The sequence below is a fragment of the Bactrocera tryoni genome, chromosome 1 (genome assembly GCF_016617805.1).
Source record: "Bactrocera tryoni isolate S06 chromosome 1, CSIRO_BtryS06_freeze2, whole genome shotgun sequence".
Taxonomy (NCBI): Eukaryota; Metazoa; Arthropoda; class Insecta; order Diptera; family Tephritidae; genus Bactrocera; species Bactrocera tryoni.
In genome coordinates, this window is record NC_052499.1 from 12,899,528 (window position 1) to 12,921,239 (window position 21,712).

The window sequence follows — 21,712 nt, forward strand, 5'->3', positions numbered from 1 at the left end:
CATATGCAAAACTTCAGGTCAATATCTCAAAAACTTATGGACGAGTTCGCGCATATACAGACCCCCTCGTGTCGACGAAATCGACTTAGCTTGCCACCTTTATCATTCATACTTGTATATATATAAACTTTATAGTGTCTTCGACGTGTTTACATGGGTGTTACAAACTTCGTGGTCAACTTAATACGCCCTGTTCATGGCAGAAAAAGGCTGCAGCGAATACTTTTACTTTAAAAAACCTTTGCACATGAAATTTTCATTACATATTTAAGAGGGTATTCTAGTCTTAAAAAAATCGTGTTTTTTTTTGTTTTCAAAGTGTAACTATTAAAAAATATGTCTACAAAAAGATTTCTCCAAATTTAAATTATTTTCGGAGATGTAGGTATTTTTCTGGATCGGCCAACCAAACTGGTTCGGCTTTCCGCGAAACTTTAAACGCGTTTTGCTCGAAATTGTCTTTTTTAAAACATATACATATGTAGTACCACACGATAGCCTTCTCTGGAGCTATCCATAACCCAAAATTTCAATTAAAAAAAAAGTGGTCGACCAAAATGGTACTTATTTATTTATTAGTATAAATATAAAAAAATTAAGTTAAAATTTGATTAGAAATACGAAAATACTTTTTCGACTACACAATATGAATTTGTTTTTTTCCAGCACATAATAATAATTTTTAACTTTGAATATTTGCAATGAAAGAATTTGAAAAAGATTACCGCATTCGGAACATCATTGAAAAAAAAAAACAAAAGCAAAAACAACAAGTAAGGAAGGACTAAGTTCGGGTGTCACCGAACATTTTATACTCTCGCATGATAAAGTGATAATCGAGATTTCATTATCCGTCATTTACATATTTTTCAAATATCGTATTTTTGTAAAGTTTTATTCCGCTATCATCATTGGTTCCTAATGTATATATTATACAGAGAAGGCATCAGATGGAATTCAAAATAGCGTTATATTGTGAACCGATTTCACACATATTTCGTACATGTCATCAGGGTGTTAAGGAAATATTATATACCGAATTTCATTGAAATCGGTGGAGTAGTTCCTGAGATATGGTTTTTGGTCCATAAGTGGGCGACGCCACCACCATATTTAATTTAAAAAAAAACCTGGATGCAGCTTCCTTCTGCAATTTCTTCCGTAAAATTTAGTGTTTCTGACGTTTTTTGTTAGTCGGTTAAAGCACTTTTAGTGATTTTCAACATAACCTTTGTATGGGAGGTGGGCGTGGTTATTATGCGATTTCTTCCATTTAACTGAACTGTATATGGAGATGCCTGAAGGAAATGACTCTATAGAGTTTGGTTGACATAGCTATAGTAGTTTCCGAGATATGTACAAAAAACTTAGTAGGGGGCGGGGCCACGCCCACTTTTCCAAACAAAATTACGTCCAAATATGCCCCTCCCTAATGCAATCCTTTGTGCCAAATTTCAGTTTAATATCTTTATTTATGGCTTAGTTATGACACTTTATAGGGCTTCGCCATTTTGTGGGCGTGGCAGTGGGCCGATTTTGCCCATCTTCGAACTTAACCTCTTATGGAGCCAAGAAATACGTGTACCAAGTTCCATCATGATATCTCAATTTTTACTCAAGTTACAGCTTGCACGGACGGCAGGCGGGCAGACAGACATCCGGATTTCAACTCTACTCGTCACCCTGATCACTTTGGTATATATAACCCTATATCTGACTCTTTTAGTTTTAGGACTTACAAACAACCGTTATGTGAACAAAACTACTCGTATAATACTCTCCACTCTCCTTAGCAACTTTGTTGCGAGAGTATAAAAACAAAATTTTCATAAAATTTGCGATTAATAAGTGAGCTGAAAATAAACCACACATTCATGCTGGGCATTGCTGTACAGCCGCATACATACAAGTATGTATATATGTATGTACTTATGTACATATGTGTGCAGCTGCAAGGCTGATTGAATGTGTATTTATGTCCGTACTTATTGAGCACCCACACTACACTTAAATACGTCTAATTGCAATGTTGATGCAGAATTTTTCTCAATTGAAATGCTCAACTGACCCTCGAACGCGCATAACTGACTGCCTAAATCTTTTGGGCGATTGCATATAATTTCATTTAATTGCACATTGGAAATGCTTCCCGCCAGCCATAGCCATGACATGCAAGAAAATTTTCCAAACAAAATTATTTTTTCGAAGAAAAAAAATTTTTTTTTTTAAATGCTATAAAATAAAAGATTCAACAAAACATAATTAAAATCCAATGGAATTCGAAGAATTTTTGACAGACGCGTTGCGTGGTGCGTGGCGTAGCCGTAACGATTTTACGTTCAAGCGTTGAGCGTTTACGCGAATTTATTGCAAATTTATGTTATGGTTTTCTTGTATATGCATGTGTGTGCGTTTGTTTGTTTTTAGGCGTCTATGTTATCACTATTTATGTAGTTGGTGTATTTTGAGTTTATTTTTAAATCGTTTTCACTTTTTAATAGCCGTTGAGTGTTGTTTATTGACAACAAATGAGGAAGCGTTGTGTTTTGATAGACGCCGCTCCTCATCGGCACATAAGGCGCTTTATTTTATAAAAAAAACGTATTAAAGGAAAATCGAGGAAGTGCGTTTCAAAACATAGTATGTATGTGCAGATGTCATTTTTTGCAACTAGCAAAATAAATGTATATATTAAATATATGTGTACTTATATGTCTTCGTTTTTTATTTTTTGCGCTTTTCAAAATGATTTTCACTTTCAACACTCGCGTAAATTTGCGCGCTCGTTCGCCTGTATCTTTATTTACTTTTCGTAAATGTTTTTTTGGGAAATATTTTACACCTGCCTTTTGAGTATTTGTTATTCTGCACTCCGTTTTTGGTATTTTTGGAATGTCTATGCTGCGTGCTGTTACCGAACCACAAAATCAAAATAAATAAATATTAGCCCACGTTTGTAGCGCACTCATTGTTTATGACCGCTAATATACTAATCGGTGCTAATTATCACCAGAGCATCGGTGTTGCGTTGGTGGCATTACCCAGGGCATCACGCCGGGCATCAGTGTTCTAGCAACAACGATTGTGCGTTTTTGCACATTCCACAACTAAATATGCAGCAGTGTTTGTGATTTTGGTATTAAGCAGAAATCGTTTCTCATTCAACTATTTTCATTCGCACAATAAAACATAAGGAATTCATTGAAAAATATTGTGATTTTTATTTAATTATTAACGGAGAATTATGTGTGTGTAGGATCCCGTGATGCATAGTTTTTCCGTTGAGCAATTAATGTGCCAACGTCACGGTTTGCGCAATATTTGTAATGCAATTTTTCATTACAAGATTTTGTACACAATTTGGTTTGCTTATAATTTTTCAGTTATTGTTGCAACGAAGTGTTTATTCGAAGAAATATTTTGTGGTAGTTGCATTGGAATTCTTTTGAATTATGAATGGTATTATTGATTGAAAATATTTCGTATATAGGTAATATTAATTTATTGTTGCAATTTCAATAAATCTTAATATCAATTCCATAATTAAGGTAAATTACCGTTAGTTATAACATTCTGTATAAAACAATTAAAGATCGAAGAATACATATATTTTTCATTCCATCATTTGACTGATTTTATTATTAGTTTTTTAAATTTTTTATTAGTTTTTTTAGTCTATTAATCAAAAAATATCGATAATTTATAATCAAAAATATTGATGTCAACCAGTACAAATATGTAAACGAAGAAATTAAAAATTACGATTATTAATTTAATGAATCTAAAATTTTTTGCAATTACAAAAATCAATCGAATATGATTGAGGAGTTTAAACTTACTAATAACGGCTAATTGCCGAATATTGATAAAAATCATTTTTAATATATTTAAATTTTAATACTGAAAAGCATATATTTGTGTAAAATTATCGATATAAAACGATTATTTAAAATCGAAAAATGTGATGTTAAAAATATCGAAAAATAATCGATTATTTGTAATCGAAAGTATTGATATGTCAAAAAACACAATTACAAAATTGGAAAAAATTCCAAATTCCGATTATTATTTTGAACCGGATATGAATCTGAATTTTTTTCACAAATACAAAAATAAATCGAATATGATTGAGGAATTTAAACTTACTAATAATGGCTAATTGCCGAATATTGATAAAAATCAATTATGATAAATTTAAATCTTAATATAGAAAAGCATATATTTGCGATAAAATTATCGATACAAAACGCTTAGTTAAAATCGATAAATTTTATGTTAAAAAATATCGATAAATAATCGATTATTTATAATTGAAAATATTGATATGCCAAAAAATACAAATATTAAATCGAAAAAATTCAAAATTACGATTATTATTTTTAACCGGATATGAACTTGGAATTTTTTCCCAAATACAAAAATAAATTTAATATGATTGTGGAATTTAAACTTACTAATAAAAGCTAATTGCCGAATATTGACAAAAATCATTTTTAAATGTATAAAATTTAATAGTGAAAAGCATATATTTGTGTAAAATTATCGATATAAAACGATTATTTAAAATCGATAAATTTGATGTCAAAAAATAGTCGAAAAAAATGCAAAATCACCATTATCAGATTTAAACGCATATAAGTCTGAATTTCTTTTTTTGCAATTACAAAAAACTGGCAACTAAATTCGATAATTTTGAAGAGTTTATATTAAACAATAACGACAAAGTGCCAAATATCGATAAACGACAAAAATTATTGTATATAAAAGAAAAATATATATATCTGTGTTAAAACTATTGATAAAACTATCGATATAAAACAATTATTTAAAATCGATAAATTTGTGCATGTCAAATATAGATGGTTAAAAAGTTTTTATTTAATATTTGTTGTTTTATTGTAATTTTAGGTCCAGCTTATGAAGGCAATGTCGTGGAAAACACGAGCCCATTTTTTTTAAGTGTTAATGTTAAAGATTTTGCGCAGCGCCAAACAGTTTTAAAAAAATATGTATATAAAAATATTTATATTATTTTTTTTGTATATTAATTTTTTATTTTTATTTTTTATTAGAAAACGCTGTTGTTATCTGCATATTGTGGTATTTTTTTTTTTTTTAATTTTTTAGCAAAAGTGCCAGGGCGAAGCACATAACTTAATGCACTCGTAAGCGTGATTAATCATATAAATATGTTTTGTGTTAGCTTGTATTATGGCATTAGAACTACGTGTTCATTTTTAACACATTAGACGAAGCAAAAAATAGAAACACTTATTTCTTTTTGATAAAATTAAACTTACACATTCATTTTTTTTTTTCTTTTTTTAAATTTAAATATTCTTGTGATATTTCAATTATTATATTTTTTGAAAAAGAAATTCTTCTCTTTTGTTATATTTAAATATATTTTTAATTAAGAAAAAACTATTTTCAAACAGTCAGTTAAATTTTCTCACTATTTTAACCACATTTCTCATAGCAGTTTTTAAATAATTCACACATTAAATTTTCTTGTTTGCTTTGCACGCAATTTCACATTTGTGCGCATGCGTTCCGTTCGGAATATTTAAATAATTTATCGTTGTTAACTTGCGTTACGCGCGATTTGCTTTCTTCCGCGTTGTCGCTACGCATGTACTATCGCCGAAGACCGCTATGTAAGTACTACCACGTTTGGGCCACGTTTAGAGACTGATTCGGTGTTGCGGCTTACACACGGCTCAAACGAATTGTTGAATGTTAACAACCACCAGCGCGAGTTAATGCTGAACAACCACCAACCCGCAGCCGCTAAATGACTAACGATAAAAACCGCGACAACAACAATAACATGGGAAAGTCAATTATACCAAACAAATGACAGCAGCGATGCAGTAAAAAAAAATAAAAAATAACAACAAATATATATTTTTTTTATAAAATACTATATGTATATAGAAAAGTAGTAAAATTGAAATTGAAATAACGTAGCAAGTTTTATTGACTGCCGATGCATATACATATGTAGGTACATACTCGAATAATATATATGTGCATATACATACATATACATATGTGTGTAAGTATATATTTCAATATATTTTATAAGCGCGTCTGAACCAACTTTGTAAGCCTGAAATTCAGTAACAATGCTAGCAGCTCGTTGTTGCAAAACAACAATAACTATTCTTTAATTATTTATAGGATAACGACAAAATACAAACTGTTTCAAAAAATTTAAAATTAATAATTTTTAACAGATATTTTATTTGAAATAACAAATAAAAAAAAGCGGAATTTTATCATTTAATGAACACAGTGCGCCGGTGGTGGTATTTCGTGTGTAGTGGTTGGTCGTTGTGATTACTCATCGTATAGCTTCATGCATGCTTTTGAACATTGCATGAAAAAGTTATGAAATATCAAAAAAAGAATAATTTTAAAATGAAAATTTAATATTTCAATATTTTCGAATGAATACTTCGACGAAATATAGGATTGCCATCGAACCCGACTTATAATGTGTAACTGTTTTTTTTTTAACTGAACAGAAAAGTAGAACGGCCTTACATATATTTTGGACAATGAAGAGATTATAGCAAAACGAAAAACATAAAATTTAGATATTGGGAAAAGTTATTATTTGGAAGTAAGGAAAGTAAAAATTGAAATTATTCTGGACTTATTGTAAGTTCAAGATGAAATGACGCTTTCCTGGATCACTTTCTTAATATGAAATTTATTTGCCAAATAAAAAATATATGAGCGATATCTCTCAAATATAAAATAATGCGTTAAATAATCTAAAATTATAAAATTATGAGAATTGCTTGTGAGCCCACAAATTGGCATACTAAAAATTATTGGTATACACGACATTTTTGTGTAAATAGGGAACACAGATAAGATTATAGGCGCAAATTGAAGTTGATAAGGACAGTTTTGCAAGTTTTACACATTTTATTTGTTATTCTGACGTCAGTAAACGATACGAATTGAATGGACAAAGATCGAATTTGCAGAAATACCTATATATTTTAAGAACAGTATATATACATTGTGACAAAAAAGCACCCGGAAATTGTAATTAAATTCCTCGGGTGTCAAAAAATTATATTTGGCGAAATTGGTAGGAAATATGAGCGCGATTCGTCAACCAGTCTGCTTAAGTCGGTACACCTCGGTGGTGCCTTGCGATTCTTACAATGGATAAAAATATCGAACAAAGAATTTGTCTTAAATTTTGTATAACAAGTATTAACCAAATTTCATGCGAATTTTGGAAAAGGTTATTCAAAAACATAAGCCTACGAGTGATACAAAGCCTTTGAAGACGGTCGAGAGATCGTTGAAGACATGCCTAGTTCTGGACGACCTTCGACCTTTTCAACTGGTAAAGAGATGGCTAGAGAGCTCGACATCTGTCGCGAGTCCTTTTGATTTTGGGGCATATTTTGGGCATGAAATGCGTTCTTGCTCGATTCGTCCCGATAAAGTTGAATTTTTTTCAAAAAGAGTACCGTAAACAGGTCTCTTTGGACATGCTTGATCGTGCGAAATCTGATCCCAGATTCATGGAGAGCATTATAATTGCCATGTGACATTGGTTGATGAGTTTGACATACAAACAAGTCAACGATCATCGGAGTGGAACCCGTTAAAGTCGAGGAAGAGATAAACAAAATTCGCTGGAGGAGCTGAAGGCCAACCCAAAAAGTGCTTTTGAAAAATGTTTCGAGGACTTTAAAAATCGTTAGCACAAGTGTAATACAATGCATCTGATGGGGATTACTTTCGAAGGCGACAAAATAAATATTGATGAATAATTAAATATTTTGCGTTTTATTTACAATTTCTGCGTATTTTTATGTCATAATGTATAATATATAGTATATAAAAGAACACTGGTCAACTGTTTTGGATATGTTTTTGTTTGCGATTTATTTACGTTTTTTTTTGTTAACCTGTGTTACTATTTTATAACAAAAATCCGAAAAACATGAAACAATATAACAGATATGTAAATAAATGTTGTCTTTTTATGAACTTTGTTTTATATATTTCCAGTCGACAACATTTTTTAAGGACCATCAGTGATCTGCCATCATGTGAAGAGCCCATCAATCTCGATACTTTTGTTCTTCACTTTTAGAACCTGGTGGATTCAGACTCATATTTGCTGCTAGAGTCCCAAAGAGTTTGTCAGCTTATTTTCCACAAGTTGATGTTTTATGGCTGCCTACGAAAATTTCGATTAATCGAAACTTTTCAAAGTTTCAATTTCCGGAACAGTCATATTTTTTATTAATTTTTTATTAATTGCAGTATTAGAGGAAGCTTTCCACCCTTTTGTCACAGATGTTTTATCTTCCCGCGCACTTTCACTGATAGGCACAAGCGATTTTTGGAAATTCGATGACATCATTGTTTCTGAGGGCATGGAAATTACTTTGGAAAAACAAATGCAGATTTTAATTAAATAAATTAGCACATTTTGTAGGCTGTACTTCTAGATATCTCCATGTTTGATTTGTATTAAACCTTCTGCATAATTTTTTGAATATTTTCGGCAACAAAGCTGAGAGTGGGGTCGTGTGATGGTTGTATGTGCGAAAAATGGGCGTAGAACTCTAATCATGACTGGAAAGTTACATTTTATTACCAAAAGCCGTCAGCAAACTTTAGAATGTGCAATTTTTATAAAAAAAAAAAAAAAAATCATGAGTAAATTCGTTATTTAGGCACTTGAAACCATCAAGATTTGCTAAACATCCAAAAGATTTTTTTTTGTAGAGCTGTCAATAAGTTGTATAAGTATTTCTTGTTCCATGAATTTGAAATTAATAATTTATCACTTTTAGCAAGGAGATGCTAAGCAACGAATGAATAATAATTATGAAAAGTGATATTATTTCGTAGAAAAATTAATCGTGTTATAATAATACTAACATATGACAGCTGTTAGAAACAATATTATGCCGAACATTAAACAACGCGCCAATTTAGTAGCTGAAAACTAGAAAGAGAATTTAACCGCCAAACCAGCTGCATTGACATGCATCTGCGCGAGTGCATGCGCCATTTCAGGATAACAGGTTGCAACCTGTGCTCCCGCGCTTTACAACAGAAAACACCCCAATATTACGGCAGATTATGTGTGCAGTGACCGTGGCGCATGCCAACAGACCCTGACAGGTGTAAGTGCACGAACATTAATGCGCCAGCAAGTGCAGTGGCAACAGGATCTAACCACCGACGGTGAAATGCCAACACATGCATGCCTTATGTGCTACAACAACAAAATGAACAAAACTATGTATGTATGTATAGTGCGTGTGTGTGCATATAAATATGCTTCATATTTACGAAAACAGAAGTTAATTTTGATTGTGGAACACATGTATGTACATATATACCATATTTATGTATATACTCCTGCACATATGTATGCACTAATGCCGCAAAAATACGTTACATTTTGGCCATGCTACGCGCACTTTGGCCCTAAATTTTCTCATCTGAATTTTAGAAGTACTCGGTGGAGTGTAAAGGGTTCAGTGCTGGCATTTTTCATGGGAACCACCGCACAAATTCAAAGTTCGTAATAATAATTGACTCCACTTGTCACAATTTGACTTTAGTAGTGTGCATAATAAATTCGAAAAAATATGCTTTATTCCACACTTGTATTACACGATTATACATACCTACATAGGTATGAAAATACTTTTGTCCGCATGGTTGTGTGCAAGAAAGGTTATGCGTTCCGGTCAAGTTAATTTTCATCGTTAAAAAATATGTAAATTTGAAATTTAGTATAGTGGTTTACCGTTTTTTGGTTGGTTTGGTTGTTTTAAAACAAAATCTAATGTATCGTAATGTGTTGATCAGTGATAAATCTTTAACGGTCAATATGAATTTTGTATTTTGCGAAAGTTGGGCTTTATATGAAAATGTACAGAGACACGATCTAAGGCTTTTGCTCGTTCCAGCTTAGACTGTGGGCAAAAATTAGTAAGTCTTTTTAACTTAAATTTCGCGCGAAAACCCATTCGTCGAAAAATTATTTTTTCTAGGTTTCTAAGTTCTAGGTATGACTGTCACAGACATCTGTGCCAAATGTCACATCAAAATAATCATTAGTGTTTAGTATACGCTTGCCTTTCTGAAGTACATATAGTGCATTCGGTGATTTTTACGATAAGTGAAATTATTGAACAAAGAAGTACCATTAAATTTTGTGTGCAGAATCAAAAAATAAATAATTATTTCTGGCGCCGAAACGTTCAGAATGTTGGAAAAGGTCTTCGGTGATCATTTTTTTTTGGCGCGAGCAAGTGGTTTGATTGGTACAAATTATTTCAAGAGGGTGGATGAGGAGCCACGTCCAAGACTGCCATCACCATCAACTGATGATCAATACGTCAATAAAATAAAGGAATTGGTGCTTGAAAAACGACGATTAACAGTCAGAGATCTTACTGGCATCATTGGAATATGAAGGACCAGTGCAAAGCATTTTAATAGTTCATTTGAGCGTAAGAAATGAGAAAGCACGATTGGTTCTAAAATCATTTAATTTTTTGGAAAAACAGCGTTGCGTTAACGTCTGTAGATCAATGCTTTCCGACTACCGGGATGTCATGAAACGTATTATTATTGGCGCTGAATCTTGGATCTATGCTTACGACTCGGAAACAGATGATCAATCAGCCGAAAGTCGTGGCAAAGGTGAGCCGAACCGAAGCAACCATGTCAAAACAGGTCAAAATTCAAGGTTATGTTAACAGTTTCCTTCGAATATCGATGTGTGGTGCACTCCGAATTTTTCCGACTAGCTAAACTGTCAACAAGGAATGCTATTCGAGTGTTATGGGACAGCTATTCGTAAGAAGAGACCGGAATTATGGGCCGACGATTTTTGTTTTTTCAACAAATTGCAAATTACAAAATCATATCAACTTTGAAAATGTTAAATTCCTTTCAGACCGCAGCTTTTGTGAGTTGAAGAGGAGCATTTGAGCTGTAGGTAAATATTGGGCAAGATTTTGAAACTTCAAAGTGTAGATTTGATAAATTATTTACATTATTATATTTCAGCATTTCAGCAGATATTATCAAACACATGCATTTCGACTTACCGGCTCATTCTCCTCGGAATATAAACCGCAGACAAGTTCCAGCATACTGTTCATTGTCCATTCAAATGAGTGAACGTGTCATTCGAAACATTTCGCAGGAATTAAATATGTATGAGCGTATATCACTTGTATACACACTTATCTGGCATACGTTTAATTGCAGAATGTACAGACACGGAGCGTCACATGAACACGTTCGGCCTAGTGGGCGGGCTGAAGTTTATTACAGCGTTTTGTTTACAAATCTAAAGTCGATAAACTCATCAACGGAGGCGACAAAAACACAAAGCATCCGAAACACAATACAAAAGGCGCAGCGTCGCAGTTAGTGGGGTGCTGCGTTGAAACTTTAATTTAACAATTCAATTTACAAATAACACAAAAGCAGCGATCGGTAAGAAGACTTTTCACTGAAGCGAATTCACGGCGAAAGCAAACATTTTTTTGCACATTTAATTAATAGCACTACTTGTAGTTTACAGTCATTTTGCGACTGGTATGTTAGAGATTTGGGTTGCTGAAACTGAAAATGATAGTAAAAACTTCCCAACACGTAATATTTTTTGTGTTGTAGTCAAGGGGTGCAGGGGTCAGACAACAACAATTTACTAAAATTGCAAAAATAGCTGTACGTATTGGAAAATGTTTGAATTGAAATTCGAAATCAGTACACCTCAAATACCACACAGACCACATAGCACATAAGGAGTAATATTTTACTTCAGATTTGTTGACTAGTGTAATTTAAAGACGTTTGTGCGCGTAATTGAACGAACACGATTTCGACGAATTAAAAATAGCATTGATTTTGGATTTTATTTTTTATTTGATGCATAAAGAAGCCAGACAGATATGGAAATAAAAATATTGGCAACTTTGAGTGTGAGGTTTTTCGTTATGTACATATGTATGTAAGTATGTATGCGGAAATTTGCATAAGAAACTTTAATTTTCACATTACACGTTGATTTAATCTAATATTTTTGTCATATTTTATTATTTTGTATTATAAGGTACTATATAAAGAAACACTTTTTTTCGGAAAATTTTTGTATATGCCAACTTTAAAAAATAATCAGCAAATTAGATTACATAATATTAAAAATATCGTAAAATTTATTAAATATTTTATTTTTTTTTACTGTGTGCCGTAATTTTTGTTAAAAAAATATAACTTTTTATTAAAAGTTTTTATTATTTTTTCAATTTTTTTTAAATTAATTTTTTTATTATTATTTTTTAATTAATTTTATTAAATTAATTTTTATAATTTTTTTCTGAATTTTTTTATTAATTTTTTTCTGAATTTTTTTAATTAATTTTTTTGTAATTAATTTTTTTATTAATTTTTGTAATTAATTTTATTCATATTTTTTTTAAATTAATTTTTATTAATTTTTTTTTAAATTAATTTTTATTAATTTTGTTTCTGAAAATTTTTTTTATTATTATCTTTTTAATTTTTATAACTTTTTCTCACCAGCAGGCAAATAATTTTGTATTTTTAAAGTCGCGCGAGGGGTTTTATTTTTTGACAACAATACTTCTTACACTTCATTGGAGATAAACATTTTTTAATTGCAAATCAATAGCAATAAATTTACATTGAGGAAGCGTTTAAAAATTAAATTCGTCGCGACGAAATTTTTTTAACACACATCGTACATACATATGTATGTACATAAATACAAGTATTTAATTAAATTATGGGCGTGATGATTATGCACTAATTAGCACAGCTGGACTTGCCAGCTGACCGGCGCGTCGATATCGATATTTTAAATATGGGTTTTGGCAACTGCTCTTTATATATTTATTTTGTTTAGCAATTCACTTCACTTTTTATCAGCGAAAACGCTGCGGAATCCGCGTAGAATATCGGCCTGTCCGCACAAAGCAAAAGCGATGTTAGTAACTGAGCGCAAAGATTTTTTTCAGTGACAAAAGAAAATCACAAACACTTGTACTACACACGATCAGAGGCGCAACACGAAAGCATATATGTACAATAACAACATGCAATTATGGCATGCAATAGCAGTCGAAACGCCGATGACTAGTCGAGAAAGGAGCAACAAATTGACAAAAGGTCATTCAAGCAATTCGAGAACAATAACAAAAACTATTAAGCGCACACACACAGGCACAACACGCTGCAATATCACCAAAGCACTTAAGTGAACTTAACGACTTTTGTCAGTCAAGTGACCGACGGGAGCTTAAACATTCGCATGTATGTGTGTATGTATGTGTATATGATTGAATTTACAAATATTAATTGGTCGAAATTAAATTGAAGCAATTAAAGTCTATGCATACATATGTACATACAATGACGGTTGTGCTACGGAGTAGTCACATTAGAGCAATGAAATTAATAAAAACAACAACAAAACAGAAAATACGCGTCACAACCTAACAAATAATAACACTAACAAAAACAAGAAATATGAAAAAAGTTACAAAACAAAAAGAAAACTGCAATGCAATCAAATTCGATGACGTAAGCGCGACTTGTCAACATGAAATTGCACTATTTGCCATGTTTTCAGTTCGATAAACACAACGGAAGCCTGCGGTTGCCTATAAGAATTTGCTATAAACATTTATACACACATATAAACGATATGGTTTTGTGATTTAAGAGAACTTTTCGCAATAATGCTTCACAAACTCCCACAAAGCGTTTATAGGGCGCATCGTAGTACTACACCCACCGATTTGCTTATGCCTAATGCAGCTAAAAAGGCTCCGACATAGAGTTATGGCAGCGCGGAACGAAAGTCGTGATTCAAATGAATTTATTTAATTTCTCCTCAAGAAATCTTAGTAGACGCGTAGCTACTACGAGCACTGTAGGGCACATGTATCGCAAGCGGCGCATAAATGGCTTTCGTTCACGTTCTGTGATGACCGCAACCCCATCGAGCGCCCGCGCAAAGCTCACGAGGAGTCTTCACTTATTTATTCTGCTTGTTTTAGCGCGCACAAATCTTTAAATTCACCACATTTGCATACACAATTAGTTCCTTTATCAGCGTAATGCACAATTTACATATTTTCATAAGTACATAAGATATATAATAATTTGCCTCAATTAATGGCGGACAGCAGAGCTTAAAAGACCGCCTGCTCAAATATTTTTAATACGATTTTTTTTTGCTTTTTTCGCGACACACACCGCAGCTCTAATTCGCATATGTATATTCCTGTCGAAAAGTTAGCGCACTACTGCCGGCACTCATACTCAGCCAATACTTTTCTAACGCTCGGCATGAAAAAATGTCACAAATTGTGGGGCAAATTTGCTGATAGCGATAACAGTGTCTTTCGAAACATAAGTATACTACCAGTTCTTAAAGAGCTTACATATACAAAAGTAAAAATGCTTCTTTCGTCGTAAGACAATTCACGTAAGTACCATAATATACTACGTACTATAGTAAAGCTCCCTTAAAGAAAATAGTTTTTCTCGGATGAATTGAATGGCTGGTTGGCGATTATTAAAAAAAAGAGTCCAAAACTTCTTCATGTCGAAACTTACGAATTTGACTGAAATTTTAAGAGAAATTGTCTAACAAAATATACTATAGATAGCCCAGTGATAATAGTTGCAGCATTGGGCGGTGAGGCTATCGGACCGCACTCATATGATAGGGTATATTAAGTTTTCCATGGTGTTTTTAACACCCAAAAGGAAATGTCAGAGACTATATAAAGTATATATATGATCAGCCTGACGAGCTGAGTGCCATGTCCATCTGTCCGTCTGTATAAACGACAACTCGTCTCTCAGACTTTGAGATATTGGTCTGAAATTTTGCAGACGTCCTTTTCTCACCAAGAAGCTGCTCATTCGTCGGAATCTATAGTGTTTAGCTGCCTTAAAAATTGATTGATAGGAATCAAGAGCTTGGATGGGAAACCATTTTCATTTAACGAGTTATTTTTAAAATATTGGGCAGGGATTATTATCTAAGGCATCGTCACAATCTTGAAAGAAATTGTTCAGAACGCACTACTATAGCATATACATAGCTGCCATACAAACTGAACGATCGGAATCAAGTGCTTGCTTTAGAAAACTCTTTCATTTGACGAGGTATTTTTAAAAAATTTTGGCAGAGGTTATTATCCAAGGTATGTTGTTGTTGTTGTTTTAGCGGGCACCTAGTCTCTCTTAGGATGGTAAGTTGTCGTCGACGTCATCTAACGCAAGGCTCAAGAAGCGTGCTGTTTCGACGGAGTCGGACCAAACGGAGAAGGGTGTCTCAGATTAGTGGGGTTGGTGGAGCATGCAAAGAGGTGGCCAATGTCATGCGGAGACTCATTGCACGCAGGACATATATTGGATATGTCGGGGTTTACTCTGGATAGGTAGGAGTTTAACCTGCTACAGTATCCGGAACGAAGCTATTACCCGAGGTATCGTCTGATGCTGTAAAAAATATACCTGTGAAGGTGCTTAGGTGCAGCCGAAATTAACGTTTTTTTTCTTGTTTTTTACTTTTATACGTCTAAAGATTGCCAAGTCGCCAGCATTCCTCGAAATGTTTTGAAAAATATCTTGTTCCCCGAACATTTGGGTTATAGGTTATGTAGGCTATTTGACAAAAACAAAAACTGGTATGTTTTCGAGTGTGCTCATTTGAAGTATTGAGTAATTTACTTTGTTTATCAGTTTGTTTCTACTGATAACAATATTGAGAAAGATTGTATGGTAAACGCAAATAATAAATGATAAATGCCGACATAAGCAACAATAATCATCAAATAACTTTTTACACTTACATATGTACATATATTGAATAAATAAGTATGCCTAAAAAATCGATTACTGATAAATTATTTAGTTATAACGGTATGTATTTTTAAAATTTGGCATGCATTTTATGGGTTGGTTTGTGTGTGTATGTTCAAGAGAAATTGATAATGACAGATAATTAACCTTTTAAGAATCTTTGCGGTCGGATCTTTGAACCAAAATAAGCTATTGGTGAGGATAGTGTGATCTTAGGGGACTTTCCTCATGAGACTTTTATATTTCCGGCAATAAATTCAAAACAATGATAGTCCTTTACGAATAAATTGCGCTCGATATTCTCCGTGTAGAGATTGTAGTGAAAGGAAAGGGCCTCAACATCTGCTTTGTGTCAATTTAATACATTTTTAATTCATATTTTCGATATGGATCACATCCTTGCTAGACTCTGACTGAAGAAACCAGTTTCCAGTCCAGATCTACAACAAACAGCATGGCTATTTGGACGACTAAGAAAAATATTTGTATTTGAAAATATGATTTTGTTTATTGATATACATTTGTATGTATGCATTGAAATTGATATTGAGCGGATGAAAGCAACGAAAGTAACACAAAGTTTTTATATTTTTATTATAATATTTGGAATGATAGAAGTTGGCTATTATACAAATAAATTATAAATAGTTCGCTTTCAACTTACCAGTAGATCCGGTTCACTATTGATACCATCTGGTGTGTGTGGCGCAAGCAATTCCTCATTTTCACGCAAGTCTTGTAAACTCTTCCACATGTTGGTCTCGAAAGTGCCAACATTGAGTGCTGACACAGGCGGCGTAATATCCGATGCCTCAAAATCAATCGAGTGACGTTTAGCTGGTGCAGCAGCAGCACCAGTCGAACTGCCGTTTTGTGAATTCGGTGTGTTAGCTAAGCCATCGGTGGTTGTATGTGCTGATGGTAATGATTGACGTGCATTACGTGCGCGTGAAAGACAATCCTGCAGCAACGCGTACACTTGACTAGCGGTGGGACGTTGCTTTTGATGTTGCATAGCCAACATGCAAGCGGCTGGATGTAAAAAGAGATGTTCATCGGCAGCAGAACAACTCATGGTAGACGCTGAGGGAGCGCTCGAGTGTAGAGATATATCATCCATAGACGCATGTGGTGCGATGAGAGATTGTTGATCTAAAGCGGCGGTTTCGCCGTCATCTGCGCTGCGTTCGACCAAAGCCAGTACATCGTCACAGGAACGCGTTGTCTGCAGCGAAGTGGCTGGACTTTTGATGAGATTGAAATTAGCCAGAAGGTTTGGTCTTGAATTCGCGCAATGTGCATTGCTTGTGGATGCCACATTGACGTTTTGTGGCGGAGAATTCTCTTCTGGCACTGCACGGACGGTTGGTGGTCGCTTATCGGTGACATTATCAAAATTATTGAATATACCCATGGGGCGTGCGCCCATCGGTCGCATGCGCAGCTCAGGCGCCCCAGGAAAATCCACTACCAGTATGCGATCAGAGATATTATTGCAATCATTGTGGAATCCGATGCCAGAATCGGAATTTGATGTAGTCGTTGAGATTTCGCTGTGATTACTAGGTTGAGGAGAATGCGCCGCAGCTGCAGGACCACCAGCAACAACACCTCCGTAACCATTTACAATATCTTCGGCGGCATGGTGCCTGACCATTGGTGGCATTATGCGCATTGTGTACATGCTGCGTATGAGATTCACCACGTATTCTGAATTATTTGGAAACTCCAGACACAAACTGGATATGGGATCGCGTGTACAGTGAATACGAAATTCGGCTGCACGCGGCACATGCGCCTGATGTTCGCATAGTTTTGTGTCCACTACAAACACATGACAACTATTTGAGATGCTAACGTGCGCATTGCCGTTATTGCCCGGAACGCCACCGACACCCACTACTCCTTGGCCGTTACGAACATTGGCTGCTTCAATGTCGTCGTCATCTTCATCGTCTTCGTCCATTTGCGACGTGTGTACAGCGCTAGTGACCAAACCAAAAAACCGATTCTCACTCTCCGATGATGAGCTCACATAGTTTAAGCGTTCGGAAGCGTAACTCGCCAGTGTATTGCCATTAGCTGCTTGTAGCCGGAGGCAATCGGGTAATATTGTCATTAAAACCATGTTAGGTTGACGTTTTTCCTGACGCAATTTGCGTATACATGAGCGTACCGTCTGCAATTTGGAGCTGTGCGAAATTTGCTTCGGCATTTCGATAGTACCTAGATAACCGACAATGGCACGATATTCTAAAGCGGCTGCCGGTGCACGCGCCATTGCATTTACGTTTGCTAATTCTGCAGCAGAGTTTGATGCGGCTGCGACACCAACTGTTGGTTCTTTTGGTGCACTAGCGCTGGGTGCAACATAAGCAGAGCTGTTGGCCGGTAGCGGCAGATCTTCGATGAGTGGACGTAGTTTTTGTAATTCCATTGGTTTTAGAGCAGACACACATTTCGACAGTTGCTCCGCACGTGCCAGCTGTTGTTGTTGCTGCAAAGTCACCGTACGCTTCTTTTGCGGCGAATTTCGTAGACGATGCATCTTCGCTTTGTGATGCAAGTAACGGGGTTTAGCCCGCGCGCCACCCACGCATAAGCCGAATTGATTGGTGAGCACACTATTCATTCCCGACACCGCTGTTTGTTGTTGTAACATAAGCGCCGCATTCTCTTCATCCGAGCTGTCTGAATAATAGTTCTCAGCTATTTGCATGCGTATGCTACCAAACGAATTTCCAATTAGTTGTACGACCGTTTCGTGGGGTAACTTTGATACGTTTAAACCATTGACTGAAATCAGGAAATCACCAGCGCGTAATCCTGCTTGATCAGCGGGCGAATTAGTGACAATGCATGATAGGCGACAAGGTTGCTGACCAGATATGGTAAAGCCGAATCCATTATAACCACGACGCACCTCTACGGTACGCGTACCATAATTCGGACGTTTTTTTCGGCGTCGGTGTTGTACATGCGATGTTCCGACGGTAGTACTTGAATTGTTTACAATGGCAGTGCCAATTCCGGCATTAATGCTGCCAACATTTGGCAGTGCGGGTACCGATGCACCGTTGCTTGCTGAAGCGCCGCCGGTGTTTGATTGTGTTGGTGCCAGTGGATGATGATGATGCATATTGAATGTGTTCACTGAAAATACGTTGTTTTATATTTTATTTATATAAAAGTATAAAATAATTAGAAGTACATACCTTTAATAGTACTCTATTTGTGCAGAGAGCGGATAGTCTTTTGTGTATTTTAATATTATTTTCCGCTTTCTCAGCGTTTTGGTTGTGGTTGCTATTTTTAATAATAATTTTAACGTTTCTATACTGCTCTATCATAGGCAAAGAAAATTTATGCGCAGCCGCAACTCTTGTAATATGAAATGCAAGTGATATTGTATATCAATGAGACAGCAAAGGGAGGCAGGCAAAAATCAAGTTTGCTCCACGCCAACTGAAGTAATCCGCTTACACCTTTGGCTGCTGTTACTTGTTGTTTTTACACTTTGTCTTTAGCCCACTATTTTTTATATGTTTTTATTTTTAATAACTCTGCGCTGATGTAGCTGTAATAGCTAAAGCGTATACACATATACACTTTTATTTGTATTGGCCGTGGTTAGCTCGAACCGCATACACCATTGAACTAACCAGTCCAGTTTTCATTGAGAAAAAATGTCAAATTACCAAATTGGGGAGATTGTGGATCGGTTACAAAATTCCTTTGTTGAAATTTAGCTATTATATACAAATGCTTTGAATCTTATTACACAAATGCCATTACCGCTTTTTAATTTTTCTATTGTTATAATATGATTGTGATGTAAATATTTCCAATATAGATAAATCATAATTCGGGTTCACAATTATTTGTAGTTAATTTCGCGTCCTTGGCAAGTGTTTGCCATCCGACCATATGCCATGTTCATATCACTTTGTTCGTTATATATACTAATTATTTATCTATTTTTTATTTATTTATTTCACTAACAGCAATTTGCGGCTTTTTTGTTTGAATATTAATTAATTTGTTAAACAATAAACAGCGCAAACGCGACGATCTCAGACAGATTGGCATTTTTCACAAATTAGCTGTCAAATATGGAAAATGGCGAGAATGGAGGAATGCTTACTGTGCACAGGGTTGCAAAGCGAAACAAATATGTTACATCATGCGTGAACGCATCTTGGAGATAAGGAGGCTGCGCACATTGCTACATAACGACAAAAACCATTTACTTATTTTTTTTAGTGTGTTTATTTAATTATAAAATAATTTATAGTTTAGTTACATATAAAGTTCAGTGTGATTTGCGAACGAAAAAAATTTGGAAACAAAAGTAATAAATAAAAAAATTATATATAAAATAAGAAAAACTAATAAAAGGGTTATAAAATACTACTTTAATTAGATATTAAGCATATAATGAAAATTTGAGGTTAGAAAGTTTGTAAATAATTTTTTTTTTATTAAGTAGTAATATAAATTCTTATATTTCAAATTAAATTATATTTATTAACTTACATATGTAATAATGTGTTAGTGTGTGGTGTTGTTAATAAATACATATATTATAATTAAATTAGTGATATACGGTCTAGCGCGTGACATTTACATATGCTAATTAAGCACTTTCATGGCGAATTTAATTGCTAGTAAAATCGGACAGCTACACAAACAAAAATCAATTTATAATGAAATAAATTAATTTTGCACCAGAAAAATATTTTTCTGACAGCTAACAGCTGAATTAATTCCTTTCTCGTTACTTTTTTGTGTTTGGCTTTTGTGTCGTTTTTTTTAGTTGTTCCCTTTATTATTTTTTTGTTGAGCAGCTCACATTTGTCCAGTTAATCAATTATATAAATTTAATTCTCTCTAAATGTGCTATTAAATTACCGCAAACCAATTTGCATGTTTGCGGAACGCTTGGCACATACATACGTATGTACATATACATATATAAAAATAAAGAAGAAATAGTAAATGGCAAATTTTGCAATTAAAATGCAAATCATTTTCAATAATATTGTGTTAAAAGTGATAATTTTTTTTGCGCTTTTTTGTTGTTGGTAAAATTAGTTTGCCTGTATCAAATGCTTTCCACGCAAATTGTTGTTGGCGGTGTCATATTTGACTTATGAACGTCAACTATGCAACTGGAAACATTGCAAGAAAAAACATTGACTACACATCAGCTGCACCGAAATTATATGTAGTATCCTTCAATGGTAAAAAGAATTTGTTGTTGATCGTTCAGTTTGTATGGCAGCTATAGTGTTCTGATATCGGCGTTTCCGACAAATTAGCTGCTTTTTGTGATATTCTCTCCAAACGTGTGCAAAGTAACAGATCGATATCATTTTATATATATTTTATAGGGCCACTGACGTTCCTGCTCTGTACTAAAAACTTAAGGGATCGCCTCAGTATAAAATGATTGAAAAATTTATTTTTTTCGTTGCATTATCGGATAATGTACACTGTAATAAACCTTCTCTCAAATTTTGAAATCGAAATTCAAATTATTACGGCTGCTACTGGTTTTCTTGTAGAAAGAAAACCGAGTGGGAAACGCTCCAATTCCAATCTTTAAGCGCGTTTTTCTCAGAAAAGTGTTTTTCAAAGCGGTTTCTACTCTCATAGGAAGTGTTTTGAAGGTAACTTGTTCCGCTATGGAAGCTTTTTTTTTGAAATCTTCCTATTTTTTCTAGGAAAAACTGTCGAAAAAAGGCTCGATACTTTTTGTTTAAACACCCGCCATGTTTTCAAATTAAAA

The 21,712-nt window shown here is 34.1% G+C and overlaps 1 protein-coding gene across 1 annotated transcript in view; it reads right to left on the minus strand.

The window, feature by feature from the left end:
- The window catches only part of LOC120767038 (regulator of G-protein signaling loco), a 54,190-nt gene extending 34,291 nt beyond the window's left edge, over positions 1-19,899 (minus strand). The window contains exons 1-2 of the mRNA XM_040092883.1: positions 19,137-19,899; positions 16,586-19,074 (exon numbers count right to left, since the gene is read on the minus strand). Of these exons, the coding sequence (XP_039948817.1) occupies positions 16,586-19,060 (2,475 nt within the window). The 5' untranslated portion in view covers positions 19,061-19,074; positions 19,137-19,899. The remainder of the gene's footprint in view (positions 1-16,585; positions 19,075-19,136) is intronic.
- Between the last annotated feature and the right edge of the window lie 1,813 nt (positions 19,900-21,712).